This window comes from Trachurus japonicus, chromosome 16 (genome assembly GCF_045865225.1).
Source record: "Trachurus japonicus isolate A0001 chromosome 16, Traja_1.0".
In the NCBI taxonomy this organism is placed as follows: domain Eukaryota; kingdom Metazoa; phylum Chordata; class Actinopteri; order Carangiformes; family Carangidae; genus Trachurus; species Trachurus japonicus.
Window position 1 is genome coordinate 16,011,111 of NC_140922.1, and position 11,379 is coordinate 16,022,489.

At 44.1% G+C, this 11,379-nt stretch overlaps 1 protein-coding gene across 9 annotated transcripts in view; it reads left to right on the forward strand.

The window, feature by feature from the left end:
• The window catches only part of nbeal2 (neurobeachin-like 2), a 31,845-nt gene extending 22,320 nt beyond the window's left edge, over positions 1-9,525 (forward strand). For all 9 annotated transcript variants that reach the window (XM_085802092.1, XM_085802093.1, XM_085802094.1 and 6 more), the window contains 25 exons: positions 535-858; positions 1,811-1,960; positions 2,067-2,224; positions 2,425-2,549; positions 2,645-2,762; positions 2,952-3,109; positions 3,219-3,352; positions 3,445-3,552; positions 3,649-3,744; positions 3,837-3,961; positions 4,057-4,197; positions 4,285-4,415; positions 4,512-4,621; positions 4,717-4,834; positions 4,933-5,030; positions 5,143-5,256; positions 5,361-5,447; positions 5,533-5,642; positions 6,166-6,338; positions 6,432-6,526; positions 6,613-6,729; positions 7,352-7,513; positions 7,613-7,761; positions 7,848-7,983; positions 8,209-9,525. In XM_085802092.1, the coding sequence (XP_085658218.1) occupies positions 535-858; positions 1,811-1,960; positions 2,067-2,224; positions 2,425-2,549; positions 2,645-2,762; positions 2,952-3,109; positions 3,219-3,352; positions 3,445-3,552; positions 3,649-3,744; positions 3,837-3,961; positions 4,057-4,197; positions 4,285-4,415; positions 4,512-4,621; positions 4,717-4,834; positions 4,933-5,030; positions 5,143-5,256; positions 5,361-5,447; positions 5,533-5,642; positions 6,166-6,338; positions 6,432-6,526; positions 6,613-6,729; positions 7,352-7,513; positions 7,613-7,761; positions 7,848-7,983; positions 8,209-8,316 (3,345 nt within the window). In that variant the 3' untranslated portion in view covers positions 8,317-9,525. The remainder of the gene's footprint in view (positions 1-534; positions 859-1,810; positions 1,961-2,066; positions 2,225-2,424; positions 2,550-2,644; positions 2,763-2,951; positions 3,110-3,218; positions 3,353-3,444; positions 3,553-3,648; positions 3,745-3,836; positions 3,962-4,056; positions 4,198-4,284; positions 4,416-4,511; positions 4,622-4,716; positions 4,835-4,932; positions 5,031-5,142; positions 5,257-5,360; positions 5,448-5,532; positions 5,643-6,165; positions 6,339-6,431; positions 6,527-6,612; positions 6,730-7,351; positions 7,514-7,612; positions 7,762-7,847; positions 7,984-8,208) is intronic.
• Positions 9,526-11,379: the final 1,854 nt, after the last annotated feature.

Consider the following 11,379-nt stretch of genomic DNA (forward strand, 5'->3'; position numbering starts at 1 on the left):
CTACACATAAGGCTTTCCATCACATGTTCTCCAAAGTAGTAGTACAGCTCCGCCTAAGGCCAGGTCAGGTTTAAAATAAATTCACTTTCTTGCACTCTGACATTACGAATGTGGGTGTCCTGGAAATAAAACAACATTAGGGGAGTGAAGACACAACACAAGCTGAAATTAGAGTAAAATAAAAATACTATGATATTTAAGTAAATCTTTAATCCTTTTTTTTGCTACTTTTACACAGCACCCAGAGGTTACTAAAACATGTAAACCCCTTATGAAATATGACGACTTTCCATATTTAACCACTAAGTTGTCTGTGAAAAAATCAATGCATGTATATATAGCTCAACCCTAGAGAACATGTAGAATGCATATGAGGTTAATTCATCAGTATAAACTGTTAAATAATATCATAGTGTTATTTTACACCCTGGACCTTTGAACTATGTATATAATTGTTTGTTTATTACATCTATTTTTATAGACAGGCTGTTCGTTATAAAGTTAGTAACTTATTTGCCTGTTGCTCCGCCACAGGTGTGTGTGATGGCCTATGTGAAGCTCCACAGCCTGCTGCAGACGGTGCTGTGTCTGAGCTGGGAGGAGGTGTGCTTCCTGCTGGGCCGGCTGGGCGCCCCCCTGTGGCCGGGAGGCGTAATGGACGGCACAAACTGTGAACACCCAGAGACCTTCTCCCAGCTGGTGCCCATCGTACGAACTCTGCTCGACCAGCACGCCGACCCCGTCACCCTCCAGAGCCTGCTCCCCAACCTGCCCATCACCAACGGCAGCACCACCTTCGCCCAGGACCTGAAGGTTTACTGTCTGACGCTGGAGTGGCAGGGCTTTTACCAGCAGAAGGTCAGTGTGCATTGAGAATTAAGTGTCATTTATCTTCTGTTTAGGGATTCAAGAGGTCTCCTCTACTGTTTTTGTTATGACTTAGTAGATATAATCAACCATCCACTCTGAGATACTGCTGGCTCTGTTCTTCGTCATATTAGTGTACACTCCGATGTGCCCAGTTACCTCTCACTGGGTGGCTGAGAAATCTAATGCAAAGTTTAAAAATGCTATCACAAAATCAGACTCCCTGATGTTTTCTGTCCGACCTTTCCATGTATTTTAGGCTGAGAACAGTTTATGCTCCAACTTGAAGCTGAGTTATTTTGGGAACTGATGCCAAACAGGCCCAGTCACCACGAGCTGAACGCAGATTCATCATTGCTCTGTGTGACAGTGCGTGCTCATAAATCTGTTTTGTTTAGATTACTTTTGTATACGGATCCCGCGATACATTAGGCAGCGTGGCATAACTTTGGCTGCAGTGACCTGGCTGATTTCTCACATGCATGTCTTAAGTGTGTATGTGTATGTGTATGTGTCTGCAGTTCAAGTAGTTTAGCCGATGTATTTATTTTTGAACAGCTTTAAGCATGCAATGTGAGACAGTAAGAGAGGGAAGGAAAAAACCACAGATGAGTTCAAGCAGTACAGCAGTTGTAAAAATATCTCTTCCACTGTAATGAATAAATAGGGAAGCATGAAGCCTTTCTTGTCTCCTGTTTAATGCATCTAACTTAGTCATAGTCACCACATCTTTAAAAAGAAGGTCAATTTACTGGCAATGTAGGTTTTATTTATAGTAATTTGCATGTAACCTTTGTCATCTCTTTCCTTTCCACTCGCTGTGATTTTATTAATGTGTGTCGTTCAAGGAGCACACTGGATGGATTAGTCTTAGATTTTAGTGTGTCATCCATGACATTTTTGTAGGTCTGTGTGACTGAATGTACGTCCTCTGTTCCTCTAGGTTCAGCCCACCATGGAGCAATATGAACTGGACACATTTGGGAGGAGCCACGACATCATGTCCAATTTCTGGAACTCCTGCTTCGACGACCTGATGAGCACGGCCTTTAAACGGGACAAAGAGAGATCTGACAGCAAATCGAAGTTTCAGGTTTTCCGACAGACTTTTTTGTGACGGCTTTGTTCGTGCTTAAACGACGCTTCAACCTTTCAGATTAACTGATTTGATATTTTGCGCTCTTTTTCTAAAAAAACAGGAAGTGATCGTTGACCCCTACATGAAACGAGCCAGAAGTGAAAACTACAGGTACCTCAGCTGGCAGAAGCTGAGCTCCAGCCAGCAGGGGGTGGTGTGGCAGCACTGGAGAGCCCTCCGCAGGCTTTTGACTAGTGAGAGAGGGGCCTGGGCCAACAGGTATGAAAACAAGCCCAGAGAAAACTGGCCAAAGATTCACATTCACACATTAATTCCAGAGAAAACTTTGTACTGCCAGTGGCCTCCGATATCTGTATTACTCTGTGTTGTACCACAAAGAGACTGTGCCGTCCTTTTTCTGTCTGTCCTTCACGGAATTTACTCAATTGAATTTTTTCTTTTACCCTGTTTATTGACAGAGTTCAACCAGAGGTGAAATGGAAATTATCCAACGCAGAGACCTATTCAAAGATGCGTCTCAAACTTGTGCCCAACTACAACTATGATTCCCACAGTGAGGCCAGTGCCCTGAGAGACAACATGGGTATGTCATAGAGAAAAACACACAAACTTTTCCTGTTTCTTTTTGTCATTTAAGCAGAATGGTGCTCTGTTAATTCATTCTTTTTTTTTGATCAGGCGCTGAAAGCCCTCGTAGCTCTGAACCGCTCCCGCTGGCTGTTGCAAAGGAAGCAAAGGTCAGTGACATGGAGGATGACCAGCTGGGAGAAGAGGACCTTGTCTTTTTGGATGATAAGTGAGTCTCTAGTTTGCTCATCATTCGTGTCAGCTTTAATTTCTTTCCACGGTAAAAAAAAATGTGGACCAGGGATTTGCATTTTGAAAATATGCGTTTCATCTAACAGATGTCCTTGAATATAATGTGTCTGGTGGTTGCAAATGCGCTGCAGGAAATGCTGAGGTGCGTCGTTTTCTTTGATTTCAGCGTGGAGGGAGAAGATGAGAGCCAGAAAGAAAAGCTGGTTCTGTCTGAGGACTGTGAGCTCATCACCATCGTGGCGGTCGTTCCGGGTCGTCTGGAGGTCACCACGCACCATCTTTACTTCTATGACGGCAGCAGCGAGAAAGAAGAGACAGAGGAAGGTAAGAAATATACGTGGTGGCAGACATCACACCTTTTTTTTTTTCCTTCGCTGGTCTTCAAAGTGTTCTGGAAGAAGAAAACATGAGTAATGAGTATATCTGCCTTCAGGAATCGGCTTTGATTTCAAGAGGCCTCTGTCTCAGCTCAGAGAAGTCCATCTGAGGCGCTACAACCTGCGCCGCTCCGCACTGGAGCTGTTCTTCATAGATCAAGCTCACTACTTCATCAACTTCAGGAAGAAGGTGATGCTAAGTTTTCTCTTTCATTGGGATTTAATGACACGTTTGTTAAATGTTGTGGTTGTGTGGAAAAACAAATGTTTTTGCCCTTTCAGGTACGAAACAAAGTATATTCGAGGATTCTGGGGCTGCGGCCTCCAAACCTGTTTTACTTCGGCTCCCGCTCTCCACAAGAGCTCCTGAAGGCATCTGGACTTACACAGGTGCTTATTGAACCCAGTCTTTTATATAAAACAAACTTATTAGATCTCAGTTTTGCTGATTGTGTTTGACCCATCTGGTGTTGGTGTGTTGAACAGAAATGGGTGTATAGAGAAATCTCCAATTTTGAGTATTTGATGCAGCTGAACACCATCGCTGGACGCACTTACAACGACCTGTCGCAGTATCCTGTGGTAAATACTGCACCTTCTGTACCCGATAGTGTTGTTTTAAAGATGATTGCATGGCGTCATCATGTTGCACTTGTTGTTTTGTTGCCCCTCAGTTCCCCTGGGTCTTGTGTGACTACACCTCTGATGTTCTGGATCTGGAGGACCCATCGGTTTTCAGAGACTTGTCCAAACCCATAGGTGTGGTCAACCCACGCCATGCACAGAACGTCAGAGAAAAGTAAGTGGCTGAATGACTGGATGTGATTGTGGCGACAGATTTGTATAATTGCATAATACCTAATGGCTGTATGATTTTTCTGCGTCTGTTTCTAGGTATGAGAGCTTTGAAGACCCGACAGGCACCATTGACAAATTCCACTATGGCACACACTACTCGAATGCAGCAGGAGTCATGCACTACATGATCCGCATGGAGCCGTTCACCACCCTGCATATCCAGCTGCAGAGTGGCAGGTGGGAACACTGGCTGGTGCATGTTGTTTCTGAGTGTTTTTTCTGCTGTTCTCTGGTCTCACCTTGTTATGTGTTGTCATCGTGTAGGTTTGACTGTGCAGACAGACAGTTCCACTCGGTGGCAGCCGCCTGGCAGGCTCGCATGGAGAGTCCCGCTGACGTCAAAGAGCTCATCCCGGAGTTCTTCTACTTCCCAGAATTCCTGCAGAACATGAACAGTAAGGAGCGCTTCATACATCTGATGTGTTCCGTCTTTAGCTGGTGTATTGTTGTCTTAAAGAAGCTGATGCATGTTTGTGTCATGCTTTCTGCAGGATTTGACCTGGGACATTTGCAGATATCTCAGGACGCTGTGACGGATGTTCTGCTGCCTCGCTGGGCCACATCAAGAGAGGACTTCATCAGGAAACACAGGAAAGCCTTGGTGAGTCCACACAAACAGCCACAGTCTGACAAACTCACACTGGCTGCCAATCATGTAACTGTTCAAGATAACACCATGTTGCTTGTGTGTGACAGGAATGTGACCATGTGTCCCATCGCCTCCATGAGTGGATTGACTTGATCTTTGGCTGCAAGCAGAGGGGAGAAGAGGCAGTGAACGCCCTCAATGTCTTCTACTATTGCACTTATGAAGGTGAGGCAAGAGTTAATACTGCTTCTACTAAATTAAGTTTGTTTTTTTCTTCAGCCCCTTGTGCACCACAGAAAACCAATTTTCCTCATTGTTTACAGGTGCAGTAGATCTTGATGCAATTGCCAATGAGAACGAGCGTAAGGCCCTGGAAGGCATCATCAGCAACTTTGGACAGACACCCTGTCAGCTCCTTAAGGTGCTGCGCTCGTCTTAATTCACAGCTCCTTTATGAGATTCCACCAAAGACTCTCTGTTCGGTTTAAGAAAAATAAACAGCAGTTTGACTCTCTGTTCCTGTCTCCATCCAGGAGCCTCACCCCCCTCGTATGTCAGCTGAGAACGCATCCAGGCGGCAGGCCCGCCTGGACACTATGCCCGCAAATATCTTCGAGGAGATCAAAAAACTGCGTTCGTTCGTAGAGGTGCGACCTAAGATGCTTTGAAATCTCATTATTTGTCTCATATATTTATGTATGTATGTATTTATATGTGTGTGTGTGTGTGTGTGTGTGTGTTTGTGCCTCAGGTGGTGAGTGACGGCATTCCTCTGGTCCAGGCAGTGGTACCAAAGACCCAGAATCGCTCTTTCATCATCCAGGGCTCAGACATACTGGTGTGTGTGTAGCCATGGCAGCAATGGGATGTTTATTTTTAGCTGATGTTCATCACTTTAATACATTTTCATTATTTTTCTCCAGGTGACTGTGAGTTCAAATGGGTTGATAGGAACGCATAGCTGGCTGCCATATGACAAAAACATCGCCAACTACTTCACCTTCACTAAGGACCCCACGATCACTAATCCCAAGTGAGTCCCTTCAGAACATATTATTTCATATTAAAAAAATCACATAATAAAAAAAAAATAAGCATCAGTTTTGACCCTTGAATTTTTTTTCAGTAAATTATCTCACCCAGTGCTTATTCAAATGGCATTTTCTGATATTATATAATTCAAATCATCAGCCTAGTGAGTTAAAACCCACTCATGATCCTTTTTCAGCATTTCAAAAGATGCATAAAATCTTCCTGACAGCTGGATGGATAACATCTGCCTTCTCCTCATTTTCTTCAAAGACTGTCTAATTAATTGAAATCTGCTTTAATGGATCTTATTTTATACTCATCTTGAACGTGGATCACATAAACAGAGAATAAATCAGGATGAGAAGCATTTGAACACTGGGTTTTTCATGCAGGTTGTGATTTGCAGATGCCGTGACAGTTTAATGTGGCGATTATAAATCTCCTCTGCATGTAGGCCACAGCTCACTCTTGCTTCTTGTCTCTTAACTGGCTTTGATGTTTTGCGACCCTGCTTTGTGATGCAGAACGCAGCGCTTCTTGAGTGGGCCTTTCTCTCCCGGGGTGGAGATCAGCGCTCAGGTGCTGGTGGTGTCCAACGACGGGCGCCTGCTGTTCAGCGGAGGACACTGGGACTGCAGCCTCCGAGTCACCCAACTGGGCAAAGGCAAGCTGGTGGGCAGGATCTGCCGGCACATCGGTGAGCTCCTATTGTTACATGTTTAACTTTTTTTTAACATCCAAGCTTTGTGAGTTTGTATATTTATCAGATTTTTTTCCCCGCTCCACAAAGATGTTGTTACTTGCTTGGCTCTGGATCTCTGTGGCATCTACCTCATCTCTGGTTCAAGGGACACATCCTGTATAGTGTGGCAGGTCCTACAGCAGGTAAACATCCTCACGTGTCCCTGTCCAAGTCATTTCATGTGCATCGATACGGCTTCACATTTGGATTCTCCTTCTTCGTCCCTTAGGGTGGCTTCTCCAGCGGCCTGTCCCCTCGGCCGGTGCAAGTTCTCTGTGGACATGACCAGGAGGTCACCTGTGTGGCCATCAGCACTGAACTGGACATGGCTGTGTCAGGGTCCAAGGTCAGAGGTGTTGCACTTGTAGGACACAAAAAACCTACTGTGTCTGATGGGTTTTGCATATTTATACACTTTTTATCACAGTAATAATATAATATACAGTCAAGTCCTTTATGTATATACTGTATCTGGACTGCATTAAGCCCCAGGTCTGTGTGTGTGGGCGTGAAATAAGATGCTCGAAAATCCTACTTGGATTTTCTCCAAGCAAAATGTAATGTGGCTCATTAGAAGTGAGAATATAATCTATACCAGCTACAGGAAACAACATGCAAAACACAAACTTTTTTTATGGGTCTAAGAAGACAGATGTTGTGATCTTATAGCCAGCAGTGGTTCATACCTGGAAAGTTGAATGCAACAAAATGAGCCATGGGTAAACCACAGTTTTGGCTGACTGTCACTTTGAGCTTCCTTTAATCTTAAATGATATTAAGATAAGAGAAGATACAAGTCTGTCATTCTCAGCTGTAGTTCTATGGGCTTATATTAGTAATCTGATTTTTTTAATTCTCATTGCATTGCATTGATAAACCAAAACATACACAAAAAAATGAACAAAAGCTTCAGTTTTCACAGTGGGTTTGGATTGAAGTTGAACCTCACTCTCTATTCACTGTGTCAGGACGGGACTGTGATAGTGCACTCTGTGCGACGAGGCCAGTTCCTGCGAACCCTGCGGCCCCCAGGTAACAGCTGTGTGCCCGCCCAGATCTCTGCGCTCCAGGTGGGCATGGAGGGCCACATTGTGGTACAGACCGCGCTGGAGGAACGCTCTAGCAGGAAGGTACATAGATACATCGAGTACCTCATGTGCAGACACAGTTACGTTCAAAGTTTCTCAGTCTGTTAATGCCACTATCATGATTATACCTGTTTCCTACAGGGCAAGTACTCCATCTATGTTTACTCTGTAAACGGCTGTCTGATGTCCTCCTTCACCATGGAGGAGCAGGTGACTGCTCTCCACCTGGTGTCCGAGTATGTTATCCTGGGCACGATGCAGGGCAGCCTCCACATAAGAGATTTATACAGGTAAAGAAACTGAAAGTGTGATGTTTTATTATGAAAATTTAAAAAAAAGGTTTTCACCAAATTCTTAATTCCTCTTTGTTTGACAGTCTGGATGCTCCGGTAACTCCCCTGGCCTTGATGGTCCCTGTGAGGAGTGTGTCTGTCACTAAAGAGTGCAGCCACATCCTGGTGGGACTAGAGGACGGGAAATTAATTGTGGTGGGGGCAGGGAAGCCAGAGGAGGTGAGAACCAGGGCATGGAGTGAGATAAAGTGTGAGATGAAGGAGAGAGCCGGTGGTGTGTGTTTGTATGTGTGAGTGTGTGAGCAGGGAGGGGTGGGGGTGTAATCATATGCTAAGTACTTGTTGAAAACCAAGGTTTTCAGATGATAATGGAGCGTCTTTAGTCTAACATCTCTGTTCTAGCCCTGAAGTGAGGATTAACATGTTTTTACCTCCTGCTCTCAGGTTCGCTCGGGCCAGTTCTCCCGTCGCCTGTGGGGCTCCACACGCCGCATCTCTCAGGTGTCGTCAGGTGAAACCGAGTACATTCCCGCTGAGAAAGCCGGGAAATGAGATGAGCGCCAGGTGGAGGCTGCACATACTGTACCTGCCACCGCCAAGATGGTGGTCTGACTCATCGAGGCCTTCCTCCCTCCCTTCCTTTCCAAGCTGGGAAACTCTCGTCCTCAGCCACTGATCTCTCTGAGAGAGCAACTGTACACTGAGCACTTTTTAAAAATTCTTACATGATTTGATATTTTATTGCATTATGCAGTTGTGTACTGTTTTTAATCAGCATCATTCCAAAGAGTGGCCTTGTTTTGTGGACGGCAAAGAGCTAGATTCTGTATACACTGAATCATATTTCAGGGGAGTGACTCATTCTGATGCACATTCAGCCTCAGACACAGAGAGAAGTAATGCTGTGAACTCCACGCGGGCTCCATGTTCTTGGCTCCTTATCTGCCAGAGGCACAGCTGTTCGATGGCACCTTCTGAAAACTCCTGGAAACTTGAAAAACTACTGCAGGCTTTGCTGGAGATTTCCATATTGCAATACTGGTGAATACCACAAGAGGGTTTGCTTTGTAAAGAAAGACACGGGAGGGTGGGGTGGGGGGGTCCTTGCACCAGACGTGCATCACAGTCCCACGCTGTAATTCTGAATCCCTTAGGCTCTAAGCAATGTAAAACTGTTACAATTAAAGCAATAACTGCTTTAATGGTTAAGTATGTGAGATGTGTTCTTTTTTTTATTATGTTTGTGGAGCTTGGATGAATGAAACTCAAGAGGAGAGCCTTCTGTTGCCTCACACATAATGGAGTAAAGGCCTTTACAAATGCTTCTAGTTTTGTCATTCTGTCCATCACATGAATATACCCTGGGGGTTTTTGTTCTGCAAAGTGCCTTTTTTTAAGCTTGTGTCTTGAGCCATGTATAAACACTGAACTCCTATCCTCTATGTCATAGATCACTATATGTCAGATTTTTTTTCTTTCCCCTGTTGATCCGAGTTAAAACTCACCTCGCGACTCTACCATGACTCATATGTGGATAAACTGTTTTGAATGAACTCAGTAAACTGTCAACTGGCTCTCACATGCTTGCCTGCACTGGTCGTGTTCTGTTTCTGAAGTGCTGCAAACATCTGAATCCACGATGACTGTGAAACACGTGAGCAGAGAGTCTGTGAGTGAGCTTCAGAGGAATTCACTTCCTGCCAGCGTCTTTTACTGTGGTTGGAACAAAGTAGTTGTTATGCAGTGTCATGACGAGAGAGACAAAGGAAACTATTTGGGAAAATGCAATACCCATCTAACATGGCGCACACATACAAATTACCTTTGTAAGTGATGCACAAAATTACCACAAGTGGAAACCAGAAAAGAAAGGAATATTTGAAATGTGAACATAACATTTTCCTCACAAAAACAGAACATTCAATTTGTCCAAAACTGCATTTGTTAATAAAGCTAAACTACTGTAAGATGAGATACTGTCTTATGAATATAAATGGACTGTATGTATGACCAGCTGTTCATATGGGCATTTATAACCCATGTAACACTGCTCTGTTTTGCTTTTAACGTTATGAATGTAAGATATATCTTAACTATGCAGTAACACTCAAAGTGAGGTCAGAGTGGGTCTTTACAGTCTTTTATTTGTTGTTTAAATGTCACTTGTATAAAAAAAAAGGCCTGAAGTGAAGGCCAGCACTGCCTTGAATTTGGACTTGATCCATTTGTCTTTAACAACAGTTATTTAGCTAGCATTTGTATTGTTCTTGGAAGATGATGAAAATACACTTTACTTTTTAAAAATCAAATAGCCTGTGTTCCTCGTAACTTAAAAACTGCGTTGGAAGTTGTGATTGTGTGTCTGTCTTTCTTTTCTCTCTTCACCTCATCAGTTTGTGTTTGTAGTTGAATCGCTCTTTCGGTTTTGTTTTCATGAATGCCCTAATATGGCCAATAGCTGTGACTGCACACTTCTATTTAGGAATCCTTTTTTCCCCCCATATCCTGAGGATGATCGCCCCATTACTGCAAAATGCGCCCTGATTCTTGTGTGTGAACCTCGGCAGGAAGGAAACTGATCTGCTGCCACAACGAAGATCATCCAGCTCCTCTACTGTAATCCCAGCCTTGCATGCGTCTGTGATGTTAACCCTTATTGGAGTTGAAAAGGTCACAGTGAGCAGCAGCACATTGACTTGAAGAGGAGACTTTGATCTGCTGGTGGGCTGAACATCCTGTCAGCCTACCCATAAACACCTCCAGGGGTACAATTCAATGGGGCTCGGGAGGGGAGGGGCAGGTGATAAAACTGACCTGTAGACCCCCAGTCAAATACAAACCACAGAATAGTGGGTAAAGGGAAGTGGAGTAGGAGGGCGAAACAGGGATGCAGCGGCTCTGATGTGGGCCCACTGACAATGGTGGGAGGGGTTGACACCTTGCTCGTGGTTATTGGCGGTATCTCCCTCCGACCTCTCCACATCTGAGGGCAGGCTGAGTGAAATGCTGCAACTTTGGTGTAGTGGAGGTTGTTCCTGCCAAGAATGTAACAACCCTCAGACAGGCCTCAGTCAACAACCTCAGCCCTCCACTCTCCTCCTCCTCCTCCCCTCCGCAGCATTTCTCATCGGCCTGTGGACGACAAGATCGTGTGTTTTTTGTTGTTTTTTTTGCTGTTGTTTCATAGCTGCCTTATCGCTCCTGCCCCAGATAACCACAGACGAACCCGGCCCACAGATAAGAGTCTGTGCCTCTACACCGAGAAGATGTAGACAAGTGGAGAATAAAGACGTGGTGGAGATTGATTTCTGATTAAAAAAACGTGTTTATTTATTTGATGTTTGCTGAACTGCACTGTAAAAAGCTCCATCTTAACAAGCAGTTTTTGTCTGTAAGGGAAAATTACATGTTTTTTTTCTTAACAAGAAAAAAAACTTAAAAATAGGAAATGGGGGGGGGATCACTTGATTTGAAAAAAAATTTGAACAAGTTGCTTTGGAAAGAAGTTGCAAGACATTTTACAACTGACAGATGAAAACAAAAATGGTAATAAGGAGATTCTGCTGTCCAAAGAATGTCAAACAAGTAATGGAATAAACATTAAAATATGCATCA